The sequence below is a fragment of the Acomys minous genome (genome assembly GCF_964271855.1).
Source record: "Acomys minous genome assembly, chromosome: 8".
Classification (NCBI taxonomy): Eukaryota; Metazoa; Chordata; class Mammalia; order Rodentia; family Muridae; genus Acomys; species Acomys minous.
The window spans coordinates 33,672,126-33,692,142 of record NC_140489.1 but is presented as its reverse complement, the minus strand read 5'-3'; the positions used below and the strand labels follow the sequence as shown (position 1 = coordinate 33,692,142).

The 20,017-nt window shown below is 40.2% G+C and overlaps 1 protein-coding gene across 11 annotated transcripts in view; it reads right to left on the bottom strand.

The window, feature by feature from the left end:
• Positions 1–20,017, bottom strand: part of NUMB (NUMB endocytic adaptor protein) — a 109,378-nt gene that overhangs the window by 39,014 nt on the left and 50,347 nt on the right. For all 11 annotated transcript variants that reach the window (XM_084792082.1, XM_084792079.1, XM_084792080.1 and 8 more), the window contains one exon: positions 5,968–6,108. In XM_084792082.1, the coding sequence (XP_084648208.1) occupies positions 5,968–6,093 (126 nt within the window). In that variant the 5' untranslated portion in view covers positions 6,094–6,108. The remainder of the gene's footprint in view (positions 1–5,967; positions 6,109–20,017) is intronic.

Here is a 20,017-nt window from a genome sequence, read left to right as displayed (position 1 = left end):
ACAAAGTAGGCAGTCAGAGCAGTCTGTCTGGATCAAATAGAATTTAAGTTTAGGATTTCCCTCATTATTGCCTCTGTTATACCTTTACTAACTAAACTATAGGATTATTGCTAAATGAAGATTAAATACAGGGAATTTTGTAGACAATACATAGACCATAAATGAAGAAGTGATAGAAAAAACTGGAGTAGCAACATTGATTGTTTGTTTGTTCTTTCTTTTTCTGGTTTTTCAAGAGTGTTTCTCTATGTAGCCTTGGCTGTCCTGGACTCGCACTCACAAACTCACAACGATCCACCTGCCTCTGCCTCCCTAGTGCTGGGATTAAAGGTGTGAGCCATCACGCCCCGGCCTGCAACATTGTTTTTCAAGACAGGGCTTCTCTGAGTAAGAAAACAACTGGCTGTCCTGGAACTGCTCTATAGACCTGGCTACCCTCACTTTCTTCTTTCTTTCTTTGTCCCACCTCCTCCTCCTTCTTTTTGGAGACAGGCGTAGTGGATGTAAACATGTTTTTGTTTTGATCCCAAGTGTGGGATGTGAAACAGACTTATATGAGGGTATGCAGTGTTTTTCTGCTGGAAACTGACTTGTGAGAGGACACATGGTGTTTGTTCACTAGAAGAGGAACTTCTTGCAGGGACATGCTCTTTGCCAACTGATAAACATCCTAGTATGGATTCTGAGAGGATATATATACATATGCCCAAACCAAGAGGCTGGGCGTTTGGTTTTGGTATTGCTTCCCATTGTTTGGCTGTTCATCATTCCACTTCCAGACTCTCCTAGAAAGAACCGCTTGAGAGAACACTTCTGGGTTCCCACTGCTGCTCCACATTCCAGCGGCTGTGGGCGCCGTCCCTTTTGCTCAGCTGCTGGTTTGCTGTTTTAATGGGTCTACTGAAATCCTGATGACAAAAAATTGCTCCAAGGAACTGAATCTAAAAAGGTCTACGTCTCCTGTTGCCATTAATCCTTTTTTTTTTTTCTCCTATCTAGGGTAAGTGGTTGGAAGGGAGGAATAAGCATTAAAGAACCCCAAATAAAGTAGGTGTGAAAAAAATTCAAAGAGTTTCTCTGTGTAGCTCTAATTCTAGAACTCTGTAGACCTGGGTAATCCAGAGATCCACCTGCCTCCGCCTTCTGAGTGCTGGGATTAAAGGTGTGTGCTACTATCACCTGACCATCTTTTAAGTACACTTGGTGTGTGTGTGTGTGTGAAAGAGAGAGAGAGAGAGAGGGAGGGAGAGAGAGAGAGAGAGAGAGAGAGAGAGAGAGAGAGAGAGAGAGAGAGAGAGATGTGTGCATATATGCACCATGGTGCAAGGACAGAGGTTAGAGGAAAACTTGCAGGAGTCATTTCTTTCCTTCTACTACGTAGGCCCTGGAGATCAAATTCAGGCTGTCCTGCTTGGTGGCAAGTGCCTTAATCCAATAAGCCACCTGGTCGGTCACTTTTTCCCCCCCTAAGACAGAGTTTCACTGTGTACCCTTCCTTGGCTGTCCTGGAACTCACTCTGTAGACCAGGCTGGCCTCAAACTCAGAAAAATCAGCCTGTTTCTGCCTCCCCAGTACTGGGATTAAAGGTGTGTGCCACCACCATCCAGCCTTTTTTGTAACTGGTAATGAGTTAATAAACCCAGGCAATGACCATCAATGGCTGATGCTGCCCCCAAAGGATTAACAAACTATTTTGTGTGGTCAAGTAACAGTCTATGCTACCAGTAAAGTGTTGTGTATATGTATGAGGGAGAGATAGATAAAAACCTAAATTTGATAAAGCCTCTAACATCAACAATTCAAAAGAACTTGTTAAGCAAAATGGGTTTTTGGCATCTTCACTTTAGTAAGAAAATAGAGACTGAAATTCAGGAACTATTCAAGAGAAATAAAAGTCTACTGAATATCCTGTGTTCTCACATGAAACAACTAGAAAGTATACCCTGAAAACAGAAGTAAATCAGAGGTAGACAGAGCCCTGCCCAAGTGATGCCTCACTTTTGTTTGTTTGGTTGTTTGATTTTATGAGGCAAGATCTCCGTCTAGGCTGTTAGCAAGGATGACCTTCAGCTCCTAACCCTCTTGCTTCTATCTCACATATGCTGGGATCACAAGCTTGTACCAATGATAACTGGCCAGGCTTACTTTATTAAACTAAAATCTTGCAAAAATATTGTAAGAAAGAAAATTTTTAACAGGCCCAAATGTCTCAAAACAGTGACATGAAATTTTTGAACAAAATGTTAGCACACAGACTTTAGCTATGCCTTCAATAAACTCCTTGGTTGTGATAAGCATCAGTCAAATCGGGACTGCAGGAATGTACAGTTAGTTGACTTTTAGGACACAAAAGTCATGGGCTAGAGAAATGCTTCAGCAGGTGAGGGTGCCTACTGTCGAGTCTGCACTTGATTCCGAGGACCTACATGGTAGAAAAGACCAACTCCAACAGGTTGTCCTCTGACCTGCTCTTGTAAATCATGGGTCTTGCCCACCCAAACAAATATACATACACATGCACATAAAATGAGTAAACAAAAACTTAATAAAAAACAAGCAAACCAGAATTTGGGGCTGAAGAGCTGCTTCAGAGGCTATGGGCACTTATTGCCCTTTCAGGGAACCCAGGTACAATTGTACAATTCCTCACATACATTTGATGGTGACTTCAGTCCCAGGGGATCTAACACCTCATGGCCTCCTCCAGCTCCTGTATGTTTGTGGTGGACACAGGTGTTACGTGTATGCACACACACAAACACACTTCAATAAAAGAATTAAAGGTGCCACTTAAAAACATGCAGTCAGTGAGGATTACCACTGAACAAATGGAAGTAAGAATAAACATAATCAGCTGGGTGTGTACAGCACATTTTAATCTCAGCCGCTGGGAGGCAGGGGCGGGGGCGGGGGTAGAGGCAGGGGCAGGGGCAGGGACAGAAGGGTTTCTGTGAGTTTGAGGCTAGTCTCATCTACCAGTGAGTTATAGGCCAACCAGGGTTATATAGGAGACCTTGTCTACCAATGAACCAACCATAACTATCTCAAAAGTTACAGAAAAGACTTCTGATAAAACTTCATTTCTATTTATAACTTAAAGAATAATTACTAATCAAGGAAAGAACTTGCTCAATTTAATAAATCATCATAAGAATGAAACATGGGCCAGGATACTTGTTATTTTACTAGCACTGCACACCAGACTCTGGATGGGATGATAAGGCAAGGGGAAAAGCACTGGCTGCTCCTGCAGAGGACCAGGCTCTACTCCCAGCACCCCGTGCTGGCTCACAACCCTGTAACTCCAGTTCCAGGGATCTGACATTCTCTTCTGTTGCTGCATAAACATACACACAAGCAAAATGCACACACACATAAAATACAAAGATAAATCTTTTAAAAAAGAATATTCAAGCCCATGGTGGTGCATGCCTTTAATCCTAGCACTCTGGAAGCAGAGGCAGGTGGATCTCTGTGAGTTTAAGGCCAATCTGGTCTACAAAGAGAGTTCCAGGATAGGCAGGGCTGTTACACAGAGAAACCTTGTCTCAAAAGAAAAAAGAGAAAAAGAAAAAGAAAAAAGAATATTCAAGTTAATTACCAGAATTAACACCTGAGTTTAGCAAAGTTGCTGGATATTATTTGATCATTCAAAAGCCAACTATAAGCTGATATCGTAGCATATGACTATAATATGAACAGAGGCAGGAGGACTGCTGTAAGTTTGGGGACAGAAAGTTCACAGCCCGTCAGGGCTGTAGTGTGGAAGGTTGTCTTAAAATAAAACAAAACAAAACAAAACAAAAAGTCTGGGGGAGGCAGAGGCAGGTAGATCCGGGTGAGTTCGAGGCCAGACTAGTCTACAAAGTGAGTCCAGGACAGCCAAGGCTATAGAGAAAAATCCTGTCCAAAACAAACAAACAAACAAACAAACAAACAAACCGACCCCATTCATAACAGCAAAACTAAATTTATATTCTCCCATTCAAAAATATAAACTTACAACATTTTTCTCCGAAAGACTATATTCATAGTCTAACCCCTTTCAATCACTTAGACTTAACACTCTTAACTGGGTGTGGGGTGCACCAATGTAATCCCAGCACCTGAGAGGTAAAGGCAGCTACGGGCTAAGAGTCTGTCTCAAAATAAGTATCTTGGGCATCTTTCACTTCTTTTTTCTTTTTGTGATACATCACAAATGTAATCCATCAATAAACACTATCAGCGTCTCCTATAACACATATGTCTTATGACCATTGCTGAGTGGTTGAGGTGATAGCCCTGACTCTAGCTATCACCTTGCCACAGCTAGCACCTGTCTTCCACATGGCCTCTGCAGGCCATGTAACTGGTCTCTGCGTTTGACCGTGTATCTCTATAGCCAGCTCTCAGCACAGGAGCCAGGGTGAGCCTTTAAAAGCAGAAGGAAAAGATGCCATTTCTCTGCTCAACAATCTTTAATGGTTTCCCATTTCATCTTAAAAAACATCAAAATCTTTCAAGTGGAGTTGGTATGCTGGTAGTCAGAGCACTCAAGAGGGTGAGGCAGGAGAATCATGAGTCTGAGGCTAGTCTGAGCTATGTATGAAGGCTACACTGCCCAACTCCCCCCCACAAAACGCTCTAGGCAATGATGTTTCAGTGGGATGTTGAAGGACTGTCACGAGGGCACTTGTAGTAACAAGACTAAGGAGAAATTACTTGTAGCTAGTAGACAAGAGCCCAAAAATGAACCGATGACACATCTACTACTGGACAACTGTAATACAGGAAAAGCTTACTCAGAGTTGTCTTTTATTAGACTTTAATCCATTTTAAATATACATACATGCAGTGACTTTTGCACAAATGTAACTGCTATGTCAATAAAGAAAAACTGTACATGCTAGATACAACTTTAGCAAAATTTATTTCTTCTTTATATATATAATTAAGTATAAGAATAGTACAGCACTATGTAAACAGTAGTTTAGAATTTATAAAGAGTATTGTAATTATATCAAAGAATGTAGCTGGTAGGTGTGATATTATTTGAAGGTACTAAACTACACAATCTAACTTCTGCTTACCTGCTTTCATGGCTACCTGCTCCTCTACGTCTGTATACAGTGGCACCTCCTGCTGAAGAGCCATTCTACTTGTTGTTCCCTTGTCTACGTTCTATTTCCTTGGATACCTGAAATACTTACTTTCTCAATTTCTTTTGGTATTTTCTCAAATGGCATTTTCCTTCCTAATGAAGACTTCCATAAGCAACATACTTAAAACTGTATCTACTCCCTTCAGACATTCTATTTTTTCTTTCTTTTTTAAAGATTTATTTATGTATTTATTTAGTATATAGTGTTCTGCCTGCATGTAACATTTGTATACCAGAAGAGGGCACCAGATCCTAGTATAGATGGCTGTGAGCCACCATGTAGTTGCTGGGAATTGAACTCAGGACCTTTGGAAGAGCAGCCAGTGCTCTTAACCTCTGAGCCAATCTCTCCAGCCCCCTGCACCCAAATTGCTCTTATTTGTACTAATTCCAGAATATGTAGCAGGAAATCTTACTGAAATAATTTAAATAAAAAAAGAAAAATCACTATCTGCAATATATTTTTCTGATTTAATTCTATCATTGAAGCAGAATATGAGGAGATTAATTTTTGGAAGGCTATTCCTGATTCATAGGATTTCATATCCTATGGCCTATCAGTTTTTTGGTTTCCCCCCCCCCCACAAAGAATCATTGAGACATCTGTGGGGTTTTTTTGTTGTTGTTGTTGTTGTTTATTTTTTGAGACAGGGTTTCTATGTGTGCAGCCTTGCCTGTCCTGGAACTTGCTTTGTAGACCAGGTTGGTCTTGAATTCACAAGAGATCCACCTGCCTCTACCTCTGCCTCCTGAGTGTTGGATTAAAGGTGTGCGCCACCATGCCTGACTTGAGACATTTGGTTGTTGTTTTTTTTTTTTTTACCTTAACTGGGAAGCTACATTTTCCAGTGCGGACTCCTTCTTCATCTGTCTGCCACTGGTGTGGACGACTGGCCTCTGGGACATAAACATCTTTCTTTCTCCTGAAACTCTGCCGTAGTTTGTTCATGTTAACTTTTACAACCTGTAGACACAGTAAAAAAAAAATAATAATAATAATACTCAAACAGTTCTCTTCTTACATAAACTTCGGATTACCATTTTAGTACAAAACCCACCCCAAACCCCAAAGTTCCACATGAAGATTACGGCTTAGTACATTAGTACACATTCTCAGAGAGACAGCAAATTTCAACAGAGCTTTCACTCTATTTTTAAAAGACAACTACAGTTCCCTCCAATCACAACTGCCCCCCCAACAAGGGTGACCTTGAACTTCTGACCCATTTGACACTTCTCAAATGCTGGGATTACAGTTGTGTGCCACTGTGCCTCAGTTTATGTTATGTGCTGCTAAGGACTGAATCTAAGATTTTGTGCATGCCAGACACACATTTTGCCTACTGAGCTACATGCCCAACTCCTCATCCTTTCTGTGGCTCTGCCCACTGATTTTTACCTCTGTAATCTCTAATTCGTTCCCTGCTCCTTGTCCCACTATCTACTCGTTCTCATACTCTATCCCACCCTTCTTCATTTGTAGTGATCTTTATCACTGGGAGACAAGAGAAAGATGCTAGTAGTGTTGATTTTATGACTATCAGGTAATAGCCAGGATAGCTCACTGCTTAGCTGAACAGAGATCCCTCTCAGTCATTCCTGTTCTTGTTTGCAGGCCAAGAGATTAAAACTTCAGCCCTGTATATATCCTGCTCATTCCTCACACCCCCTGATAGGGACTGAACCCAAAGGCAAATCTCTCAGCCCTGCCTTTTCTTTGTGGTATCTTTTCTCAATTACTGTCTGAAACTGTAACACGTCTTTGTTTACATTAGCTATTGGTTCCCACTGGAATATTACATTCTGCAAGAACAGGGTTCTATCACATTCCGTTTACTCCCTGGCTTCCTGGAGCTGGTTGGCAGAGGAATTGCTCACATACACTTAGTGAATGAATGCTGTTCAGCAGGCAAGTACCCATGATTCATACGCAATGCACGCCCGAGGTCCCCGTCAAACTCTAGCATGTGGAACAGGGCATCTTGGCACAAGTCTAAGAACTCTGTAAGCTTTACTGTGAGACAGACCTAAGTTTGAATGCTATGCTGCTACAGGTGCTGGTGTGACGGAGGCAAGTAAATTTAAATTTCTAATCCTTAGTTTACACTGATGTAAGATACGGTAATGACTGTTACCTTCCAGGGTCACTGTGAAGTTCAGAAATACTGTTAAGTAAATGGCTAAGTGTTTTAAGAAGGGTCTCATTATGTTGCTAGGGCTGGCCTTGAACTCTTGATCCTCTTTCCTAAGCCTCTTGGGTGGCTAGGACCACAGGTCTGTATGTGGCTAGCATTTGCAAAAGGCCATTACATAGACTCTGCTTCAAACAAAGGCCCACTTCACTCTAATCTGTTCTGATTACTGTCAACTTCCTAAACATCAAGCTGACCATGCAAACACTCTACTCTAAAACCCTAATTGCCTCACATCACCTTCAAGACAAATCCAAATGCACAGCATGGCAAACAGTCTTTGTCTTATGCCTTCTCTTACCAGCTCCCATTTGCTACACTAAGCTACTTACAGTCCTCCACAGCCAGACTTTCTCAGTTCCTCTGTCTATGCAGGAAGAAAATATTTCAGTTTGCCTCCTGTTAAAGTCTCATGTTCAGTGTCAGCTCTCTAGCACTTAACGAGTTCTTATTTTTCTTACAAACCCTGAACTGGCCTTGCTTAGGTTCTTTTACTTTCATGTGACTCCACTTAAGCTTTTTGCTGACTTACTATACTCATTAGAGCCTGGAGCAATTTCTAGTTCCTTAATAGTAGACTGTATTCTGCTTGGTTAAATAGTACCTACCCCTGCATCCTAATATAGTGTCTGTCATGTATGACATACCATAAACTTGATGGGACAAAAAACCAAACCAAAAACAAAACAAAACAAAACAAAAAACCAAACAAAACAAAACAAACCAACCTCCATCACAGTAGAGACACAATGACTAGAGAGAACCATCAGTGTTGGAAGAGAGTGCAGACATCAAGGTCCACCGACAAAGGAGGCCTACCTCCACTGTCCAAGCTGGGGCACTAGCAGAGTTTACTTACTCCCAGGCACAGAGGTACTGGTGTGCCTTACCACTTTCAGCACTCACACGGCTTGCTATCAGCATTTCTGCCATGATTCTTGAATTATACTTCAAGTAGCCATAGGCTTTGCAGTGGAAAGGCTCAGCAGGCACTGACTGTTCAAGGGGAAAGTTAAGGAGTCTGGAAAGTAAGAGGAGTGGCAGAGATGAATGAGGTCAGAGAATCTTTAAAGGAGCTAGGTTTTATGGAAAATTAGCTGGGGTCTAAACCATGATTGGCATGTCCAGATTTAACAATTTGGTTTAACTACTCTGGTAGTAATACAGAAAAACAAATCTGCATGGGCAAAGACTTACTGACAAGTTATGATGAGAACTTAAAATAGGGTACTGGTGGTGGCCTTGCTGGATACAAGGAAACTGAAGAAAGGTATAGAAAAGCCACAGTGAGAATAGAGGGTCAAGCTGATGTAACTGAGCTCCAGAATTTTGCCCCATAATGATAAATCTGTCTTAGCCTGTGGGTCACGACCCCTTTCACAGGGGTTGCTTAAGGCCATCAGAAAACACTACTAGCTTTCAGGTGTACATGCAGATATTCATATACACAAGTAATTAAAAATTATCATTTAATTTCTTTATTTCACATGGAGAATGGGAAGGAAAGCCATGGTGCACATGTGGAGGTCAAAGACAGTGGCTCATTCTTCCATTGTGGATGTGAACTCAGGTCACCAGGGATGGTGGTAAGTACCTTTACATGCTGGGCAACACCACCCCAGAAGCTTAATTTTTGAGTCTGGCAGGAGGATTACAACAAATTCAAGGCTAGTACAAACCACTGTATAGAGAATTTTGGTTTCTTTCAAGACACAGAAATAGTAATAAAAATATGTTTTCATTTTAATCCCAGGTGTGGGGATATGAGGCAGTTTCGCAGCAGCTGACTGTGATTTGCCTCGTGCTCTAGCAGAGGCGTGATTTTGCCAGCTGTACATAGATTCTGTGATTGTAGGGTGTTTGAAATTCTGGGGTATATAAATGCTAGGGCTCAGAAAGGTGTTGTGGGTTGTTGGTTGCTGTTGGTCACGGTTTGTTAAGTAGTTATGTACAAAGAAGAAACAAGAAAAAAAAAATATCCTGACAGTAAAGATCAAACTTGCCCCAAAGGAGCTTGATGCAGCAGGAAGCAGTCTAATGTAAGTGTTGCTGTCTTTCCTCTCTGTCCTTTTTTCCTCTCCTATCCAGTGTTGGGGGTTGAAAGGGTAGAGGAAAGGGGTGGAGAAGGGTGGAAGAAAGAAGAACCCACAAAGTAGTAAAAGTTGGGTTACAGACTACCCAGTAAGACCTTGTCTCAGATGCTCCCTGAAGTTCACTGGCTGGCCGGCCTAGTGTACTCAGTGAACTCCAGGATCAAAACTTTAACTCAAACAATAAGGTAGAGAGCAACTAAGAAAGGCTCCTGACACTGATCTCTTGACTTACATACACATACACACATGGTCTCATATCCTCACAAACAAGTACAAACATACACCACATACATACACAGCAACATCAAACAAAAACCAGTTAATCAATAGCTTAAAAAAGCCCTATAACTGTTCTTTCTTAACTTCCCCTAATAATCAATACTCTGTCAAAGTGGTGCTCTCTCTTGATGCAATAAATCAAGCAAATTCATTTTTTGACCAACGGGAATTTCTTTGTAGGGAAATTGTCAGTAAGAATTGAAAAAGAGAACTCTAAATATGACTATTTTACGTCTCAAGAAACTACATAAGTAGTAAATGCTACCTAGAAAAAGATAAGCAGAATAAAGAGGGAAATTAGAAATGCTTAGGGCTATATTAAAACAGAAATTTGGGCCAGGGGTGTAACTCGGTTGTAGATTATTTGCCTATCACTACAACAAAGCCATGTGTTTGATGCGGCACAAGTAAACAAATGACATATGAGCAAGAATTGAGGGAGGTAAAGTGTTAGTCATGACCGTGGAGTAAAAAAAATAATGTAGTGTTCTAATGAAGGGGTGTCTGGGAACGCATCCTCAGGAGGCACACTGATGTCAGAAATAAGCCATGGGGCTTGCCGTTCTCTTTTGAAAGTTTTCAGTGTCCCAACACTTATGCACAAAATCCTTTTAAAATCAAGTAGATTGTGAATTTTATTTCCACACAGCCTCTATTACTTATATGAGAGAAAGATGTATCTGATCCCACTATTTGTGCTGGTTTAAAGAGTCCATCCTCTCCTGTGCGCTTGCTTAAGTTGAGGTACCTGTTTGTAGGGCTTGAGGCTGAGTTGAAATTACTACAGATGTTACTCAACGCCAAACTGAAAAGTAAACTTTAGGATCCATAATAAAGCCAGGAGTGAAATCTGGGTGCATTCCTCTGTTGTTTCACTTTCTTTTTCTTTTTCTTTTTTTTTTAAGATTTTATTTATTATGTATACAGTGCTTGAAGGCCAAAAGAGGGCATTAGATCACATTATAGATGGTTGTGAGCCACCCTGTGGTTGCTGGGAATTGAACTCAGGACCTTTGGAGGAAGAGCAGAACAGTCAGTGCTCTTAACCTCTGAGCCATCTCTCCAGCCCTGTTGTTTCACTTTCAACTCACCCATTTACACAACTGTTTCACAAAGGAAATCACATAAACATCAATCAGAAGTCACCTGCATTTTTATGCGTTTCATGGTAAATAGCTGTATAGTTGACAACGAATTTCTAAACAGTGCTAAGTCTTTGCGTCATTGTGGCAAATTACATGCACACACTAAATGCATCAGGCATGGTGTATATATATGCACATGCGCACAACTATGGTCATGCCATAATCCATTCTCCAAAAAAAGAAATAAAATAAAAACAAGAGAAAATAAATACCACTAGCCACTGTATGAACAGTACTACAAAAGGCATTTCATGTGCAAGTTTATTAATTGGCAAGATGAAACAGTCTCAAAATATAAGACACTCCATTTAGGAGGAGGCTAACTGAAATTCAGTTCCAAAACACTGTATAAAACATAAACAGAGTGACAAAATACCACTCCAGGGAAAATAAAAATTTTTAAATGAATGTTGTACTATAAAAAAAAAAAAAGACTCAGTGAGTAAGCAAAGCTTTAGTGACTTGTTTTTGTTTTTGTTTTTTTCTTTTTTGGGTTTTCGAGACAGGTTTCTCTGTGTAGCCTTGGCTGTCCTGGACTCACTTTGTAAGCCAGGCTAGCCTTGAACTCACAGTGATCCACCTGCCTCTGCCTCCCAAGTGCTGGGATTAAAGGCATGTCCCACCACGCCCAGCTTAGTGACTTGTTAAGCTCACCAGCTAAGGTGGTTAGGGTTCCTAAAACAATTTTCTATAGCCAGTTTAGTCATGGTACACCACTAACCATGGCCTGAAAAAAACAAAACTTCTCTAACAGAAATGATAAAAAATTGCCTCATATACACATGATACAAATTGGAAACAAAATTTTGGAAACATACCAAAACTAAACAGATGAGGAATTAATGCAGTAAAGGTATCACCTAGCAATGTAACAGCACCCAGGAAGGTGAGATAGGAGTTCATGACTTAACTTGCCCCTCATTCTTAGGTGGATGGCTCTTCATTCCTTTTTCAGATGAGGAAAACTTCTTTAGTTAGAACTAGTGCCGTGTTTGGCATGAAGACCATTTAGCTCTTGAAACTTAAAGCAGTGCTTTTGAAACTTGAGGCTTTTACAGTATCCTTCAATAATCCACTCCAGTGTGAATTATCAAGGAGAAAAGCAGTCTTATATAATTACAGTTCTTGAACAGTAGCTTTTATTCACTTGTTAACAAAACACTTTAATGAAAACACCGGATCCTTTTGTACATACAGAATGTCCTTCGACCCTCTCTCCCCCTCCCATACCCACCACCTTTCTCTTCTTCCCATCTCCTTCCTCCCCACCCATTCTTGTTCCTGCCAAGTCTTCCTCCTCCTTTCATGTCTTTGTTTGGTTCCAGCGGCCAACTTCATTTAGCTGGGGTTGCCTGGGTAATCATGGATGGCAGCAGTATTTATTTGAGCAAGGACAACTTACCAGTAGAAAATGTACGTGTAAGACCATATTATAACAAACACACCTGACACTAGTAGATCACACTAAGAGATACAGACGACCATAACTCAAATTAATGAGTACAACTGTAGAATGAATCATCTAATCTACTTAGTATTTTACTCGTTTTACTATTGTTCTCCCAACAGGTATGGTTGAATATGAATATGTAGAATTTTTATGTTTATTTGCATGTCTATTCCAAAAACTTATAATGCAAACTATAAGAAAACATATGTACTGACTATTCAACAGCCCCAAAAGAGAAACATTATCTGTTCACTCACTTAAACCTAAATGCCAAATTCAACCAAGAAATACTCAACTATTTTACATATTTTTATTCTTCTCTGTTGGCTCTGTTTCTTAACAATTAGAATTCATTATACAACCCAACTATCCTATACAAGAGGGAAAAAGGTTAAAAGGAAACTAGAGTGAACCTTCTGGTATCTGTTCCACGGGACGGATCCCCAGGTGTCTCTGGCCTGCACGCTGGTCGTACCCCCATCCACTGCACTCGTGCTCTGACCCTGCAGCCTTCTCCTCTCCTCTCTGCTTGCGTCTCTCTCTAGGGTGCGATCTTATTCTTTCTTTTATAATCAATTTAGAAATTTTTCCTATGTATGGTTTTAATTTTTTGTTTTGTCTATTTGCCAGAAATATCCATTCTATGATTCTGTCTTCCCTTTGCTTAAGCCCAGTAGGAGAATGTTTTGAAGGCATAATAACCAGAATGTAACCAAGTTTAAGATCAATTCTGTGCACATATGTCTTTTGTAGATCTTGCTCTACCAAAATTAACTTTTTTTTCTTCAGTGGTTAGACAACTTGGACTGTTTAAATCTGAATCCCCTTGTAATGTCTGAAACATGTCACTTCACTCATAGGTAGCTAACCCGACTGTAGGCCTAACCAGTTATTATCCCTCATTAATTTTTAAAGTCATTAAGAGTTTGCAATTGATCTCTACAGATCTTCGACCTTTTGTGGTCGAAGTTGTTGTTCAGTTATTTTATAGCCTAAGTAGGTAATTGAAGCTCCTCTTTGTATTTTTTTCTACAGCAATCTGTAATCCCCAGCATGGCAGAATATTCTGGGCTTCTTTAAACATTTTTTTTCTAAAACATTAGGATCAGAATCAGCTAGCAGAATACCATCCATGTAATGGTAAATGATAGACTGAGGAAACTGCCTATGAATTATTATTATTATTATTATTATTATTATTATTATTATTATTATATTTTTTATTATAATATTTTATTATAATATTTATTTATTTATTTACTTATTTTGGTTTTTCGAGACAGGGTCTCTCTATGTAGCCTTGGCTGTCCTGGACTCGCTTTGTAGACCAGGGTGGCCTCGAACTCACAGCGATCCGCCTGCCTCTGCCTCCCGAGTGCTGGGATTAAAGGTGTGCGCCACCACGCCCGGCGGTCTATGAATTATTTCTAATGGTTGTTGCACAAAATATTGGCATAAAGTTGGGCTGTTCAACATTCCCTGTGCAAGTACCTTCCAATGATATCTCTTCACTGAAGAATTACTGTTCAGAGTAGGTACTGAGAAAGCAAACCTTTTCCTGCCCTTCTCATGCAGAGGTATTATGAAAAATTGTAATTATATGCCAAAACTTAGGTAACAAGGAAGGCAGAGGAACTCCAGGTTGAACCAGATCCATGTGTTGAATTACCTTGTTTATGGCCCTCAAATCTGATATCATTCTCCACACGCCTGATTTCTTTCTTACCACAAACACAGGGAAATTCCAGGGACTGGAAGATTCTTCAATGTGTTGAGCCTCCAGATGCTCTTTCACTAAACAGTGAAGCAGACTGTAACTTCTTTTGTTAAGGGCCACTGCTCCTGCCATACAGGTCTGTTTGAAATCCATTTTAGGGGCAGGGCTGTTGGTATCTCAGCAGTGGCCCCTCTTATAACTTTGGATACCCTAAACCTGAAGAGCTCTGAGGCTGGACAGTGGGCATAGCTTGTGGTTGCTCTTGATTACTTACATTAATCTCTTCCCCAGAAGCATGTACCATTTCACCCCTAGTTTCAACATTGTTTATCTCTGTAACTGTAGGAATATTAATCTGAGTACCCCATTGTTGTACCCATAAATCTATGGGGAAGAACTCTCTTACATCAGCCACACAGGGTCTCAGCCTCCCTGTCTGTCCTGGTTCCACACACTCAAGCTACCGCACACTTTGTTTTGAGATAATTTACCAATTCCTGTAAATTTTGTATAAACCTTCTGAAGTGGCCAATTTGGGTTCCAAGACTTCTGAGGCATGACTGACACATCAGCTCCTGTGTTCACCAAGCCTTGTATTTTAACACCATTCATCTGTATAATTAATTTAGGTCTCTGATCACTAACTATTGTTTACCAGAACATACATGTCCCTGTGTTTCTGAATGCACCAGTCCTTTCCACTGGGGCAGCTTTGTCCTTAATGTAAGGAAACAGTAACAGTTGAGCAATTCTATCCCTCGCATTAATTTTTTATCTATTTCTTTACACATGTCATGATTTTTATTTTTTTTTCTTAGAATCTCCATCTATAATACCGGTTTGCACAATAAAACCATGAGAAGTCAGCCCACTTCTTCCCAGAACCATTCCTACTGTGCCTGAAGGCAAAGGACTGAAAACACCAGTATTTAATTTCTAACATTCAACCTATGGAGATAGGGTAAGAGACATATTTGAAACCAGATCCAAGGCTGCACTGCCTTCAGTAGTGTGCATTAGATCACTAATACTCAGTTCCTGTTTTCCTGTGAGTCTGTCACTTCTGGACTGGCCAAGGCAATTTGGCAGGCACTGTTTACACCCCCCTTCACTATCCCCCCCACCCCCCTGGCCGAGCCGATGGGCCCCTCCTATCATTTCCCATCAGAAAGATATTGTCTTGCACATCTCTTTTAGGTTGACAATCCCTAGCCAATGCTTGCCTTTCCCACAGCATCTACAGTGCCCTGGAAGTCTTGACATCTCATTACCATTATGGCCAGAACCTCCTTTTCTCTCCTACGAGTTATGTTTTCTTTCAAGTTATTGTGTTGGTTATTCTGAGGTCTGGGATTTTTATCTCTACAGTTTCTTTGCACATGACCAATTTTATCACAATTAAAGCACGGGGTATTAGCATATCTGGCTGCAGCTTGTCCCACAATATTGTTTTGATACTCCTGAGAGTTAACATTAACTGTCTCCTTCACCCAGTCATCTACTGGAGCTCCCCTTTCCTTTAATGGTCTAAGTGCCCTCTTACTTTCAGTATTTGCATTCTCATAAGCTATGATAAGTTTTCATGCCTGTTTGGTGTCAGAATCTGGCAACATCCTACCTATAGCGGATCCTAATCACTGCAAAAATTCTGTGAAGGGTTCCCCAGGTCCTTGAAATACTTTAGTGAATGGAATAGTTATTTTCCCAGGTTCCTCTACCAGCTCCCAAGTTCTCCAGGCTGCCTTACGACATTGTTCAATCACTCTATCTTCAGCTTGAATTTGTTCTCTTAAGTTAGTATATTGTCCTTCACCAAGCAATTGATCTCTATTAATATTTATTCCCCTTGCCGTATTTTCTTGCTCTGTTCTTAGAGCCTCAGTTCGCCACCATGACAACCACTGTAACTAACCTTTTCCAATCTTGGGGAACAAGTCTATTCTGTGTGGCCCAGCTATTTAACATTTGTCTAACGAAGTAAGAGTACATATCTGACGACGGATTCCTTGAAATGTTTTAAATCCATCCTGTCTACAGGAGGCCATGCCATTTCATCAGAACCCGCAGCACCATTTTGAGCGGGGACGTGTCTTACAGTGACTGGAAAAGCTGAAGGTGTCTGGGCGACTCTGAAGGTGCCCTCCACCAGGACATTTTCCTCCAAAGACCCTCCTCCTTTGGTTTGTCTGCCTTCCTTTTCCTGTTTCTGACCTTCTTCACCCTTTTTAACCAAATGTGTCTTTTGCCTTCCTAGCCCTTTCAGGTTTTTTGTTTTGTTTTGTTTTTTTGTATTTTGTCCATTTGTTCAGTCAAGTCAGTAATTCTTTCCAAAAGGATAGGATTTATTGACTTGGTTTTTTTTCTGGCTTTCTGGTTTATTTTCTGTCTTTCTTCACTCTCATTTACCAAATATGTTATTCGCTTTCCCATCTCTTATCTTTTTCCTCATTCTTTCCATTTGTCCAGTCAGATCTGCAATTTTTTCCAAAAGGATATAATTTATTGACCCTTTCGGTTTTTCTCTTATTAGCCTTTCTTTTAATCCTTCTGAGAATGAAATACAATAAAAGAACAAAGAAAAAAAACAGAAAATTCCCTCTAAGTATAAAGCAGGAAAGAGTTTTGCAACAGTAGTTGCAATTTTGTTGATACCCTGAAACAGCATTTCTGTATCTTTGAATTTTGAATCTTCCCTCATACCATTAGAAACTACAGAACCCATCAGGCCCCACGTTGGGTGCCACTTGTTAGCTCTGTTTCTTAACAATTAGAATTTATTATACAACTCAACTATCCTATACAAGAGGGAAAAACGGTTAAAGGGAAACAAGAATAAACATTCCGAGCCAGGCGGTGGTGGTGCACACCTTTAATCCCAGTACTCGGGAGGCAGAGGCAGGTGGATCACTGTGAGTTCGAGGCCAGCCTGGTCTACAAAGCGAGTACAGGACAGCCAAGGCTACATAGAGAAACCTTGTCTTGAACCTCCCCCCCAAAAAAACCCAACTAAACAAACAAACAAAAAAACCCTTCCTGTATCAGTTCCACAGGACGGAGCCCCAGGTGTCTCTGGCCTGCACGCTGGTTGTCTCCCTAACCCACACACGCTTGTGCTCCGAACCTGCAGCCTTCTCTTTTATTTTTTATATCAATAATGAGATTTTTATTCTTAAAACTGCATAAAAAAAACTTTCTTTGACTTCCAGTATTTCTTATGACTGTTTTAAAATTTTTCAGCAAAGGAATTTTTTCATTTGGTAAATAAAAGTACAAGAATGTAAAGAATTTTATTCACTGCTGGCAGGAACATAAATTTGTATGGCATTTACAGAAATCAATATGAAGGTTGTTAAAAAAACCTAAGACGGGACTATCATATGGCCAAGCTATATCTTTCTTGGATATGTACTTGAACACTCCACAGAGATACCTGTATCCATGTTTACTGCTGCACTGTTCACAAGGGTAGAACAGAACTGGTCTAGATGCTGGGTCAATAAATGGTTAGAGAAAACGTGGTCCATATACACAATGAAATATTATGAAGCCATAAGAATAAGTGGTTAAGAGTGCTGACTGCTCTTCCAAAGGTCCTGAGTTCAATTCCCAGCAACCACATGGTGGCTCATAACCATCTATAATGTGATCTGATGCCCTCTTCTGGCTCGCAGGTGTATGTGCAGACAGAACACTATATATAATAAATAAATAAATTTTTTTTTTTAAAAAAGAATAAGATCATGACATTTACAAGAAAATGGGTGCAACTAGAAAATCTTACATCAAGGAAGAAAAAGCCAAACTTGAAAAGAAAAACAATGACATTTTATTTCTTGCATATGCAGAACCTAGAATTAAAATTCTATGTGGGAGCCAAGCGGTGGTGGCACACAACTTTAATTCCAACACTCAGGAGGCAGAATCAGGTGCATCTCTGTGAGTTCGAGGCCAGCCTGGTCTACAGAGTGAACTCCAGGACAGCCAGAGCTACACAGAGAAACCCTGTCTCAAAAAACAGAAACAAAAAATTAAAAAATAAAAAAATTCTATGTGGGACCATGGGAGAGTAGTAAAAAATATGAAGAGAAATGGGAAATAGTATAATGGAAAACATGTAACAGTAAAGTAGAGGGGGGAACTGAGGGAAAGATGGGCACCAGCTGAAGGAGAAGAGGGGACAAGATCAAAGTATAATGACACATATGTGTGAGGATGCCATGATCAGATAGATCCATTACACTTTGTATACTAAACCTACAATTTAATTAAAAGCAAGAAGTTCTAGATTTATCAAGGCCAAAGGACTATAATAGGTCAATCTGCTATCAATTGTGACTCCTAAGAATTCTAGACTGCAATACATGTTGGTCAAATTGATGAAATTTTTTAATACTTATCTTTGGTTCAGTGCTTCACATAGGGAGGGAGCTGAGTAAACAGTAACAACACACATAGCTACTTATAGAACTAATTCAATTTATTTTAAAAGTTCATAGTTGTCTGTTAGAAGTCAATTTACAAGTAGACTCAGGGAAAGTTAGAGAAAACAAAGGTTTCTTTTGGTGCTTTGCTTTTATTGTTTTTACAAATACATTTATCTTGTTATATACTTTGGTGTTTTTTGAGGTTAAGTCTTACACAGCCCAAGTTGGCTTTGAATTGTACTTAAGGATGACCCCAAATTTGGATTCTCCTGTTTCCACTCTTCCAGGCACTAGATTGCTGGTGTGTGATAGACACTACAACCAGCCAAACAGCTTGATCTTTCTTTCTTCTTCCTCCTTTCCCTTTTTTCTGAGTCCTACTTTTCAAAGGAAACATTAATTTAGCTCTCATATAAATTTAGCTTTTGGTAAATTTAAGTTTGCTTACATTTTAGTTTAACTTTTAAAAAACAGGCTGACTGTTAAGATACCATGAATACTGTATTCCTTCTGTCAGGGAGTTCTTCCACTTACAGCACTCTCAGGGAAAATTGTTCTAATTTTTCAGGATTAAACTAAAAATTCCTTCTCCATTAGCTGTCAGACAAGAGATTTTTAAAACAAACTAAGCCTTGGCTGTCCTCTAGCTGGCATCTGAGGATAAAACAGCGCCGGTCTGAATGCCCCCTTTCTCTCCCCACTATTCCTCAGTCCTAGTTGCCATTCTCAAAAGCCACTCATAATCCACACTCCCTTAGCGCATCAGCAGTCATCTAAAGCTATGTACAAGTCTGAATGTGTTGTGCACTTCTGTTCCAAAGGATTCTTTACTTATAAATTAAATTAAGCCTTGCTCCAAACGGGAGCCTATGATCTGATTTTTATTTTAGGTATCTTATGCATTTTCACCTCCCCACTAACCTTCTTCACAAAATTCTTTGTTTAAATACAGGACTTCACTATTCACTCCTTACAGATAATAATGGCCAGACGTAATGGCACAAGCCTACAGTCTCAGCACCCAGGAAGCAGACAGGCAGATCTCTGTGAGTTTAAGACCAGCCTGGTTACAAACTGAATTCAAGGCGAGCTAGGGCTACACAGTGAAACCCTGTTTCAAAAAAACAAAACAAAAAACAAAAAGTGGAACCTCAAAGTATTTAAGAAAAAAATTTAAAGGAAAGGGGTGGATTGTGGCTCACTGATGAGAGGGAGGAGGGGTACCCAACTTTTTCTGCGGGGAACTAAACTGGCATTAAGCATCGTTGAAGCACTATTAAAATCAGTAATAGTACTTATGGACAGCCCATAAGCTAGCACTGGCTCTTTTGAACACACACAGACACTTTGAGGAAATTACAAGACAACTGAAACTCCTTGTTCTTACTTCTGAAGGCACAGGCCCGGCTATAACTGTTCCAAACATTGTGTAATAGGTTTTCTGCTATCACAAGCGGTCAAATGTTGAAATCCTAGTACCCAATCCTGTCTGGAAGCTGCAATGCCAGTTGCTACCCAGGGCCTAAAAAGGGCCTCTAACACTTGCAGACCTAAGAGCCCCCTTAATTAGCGT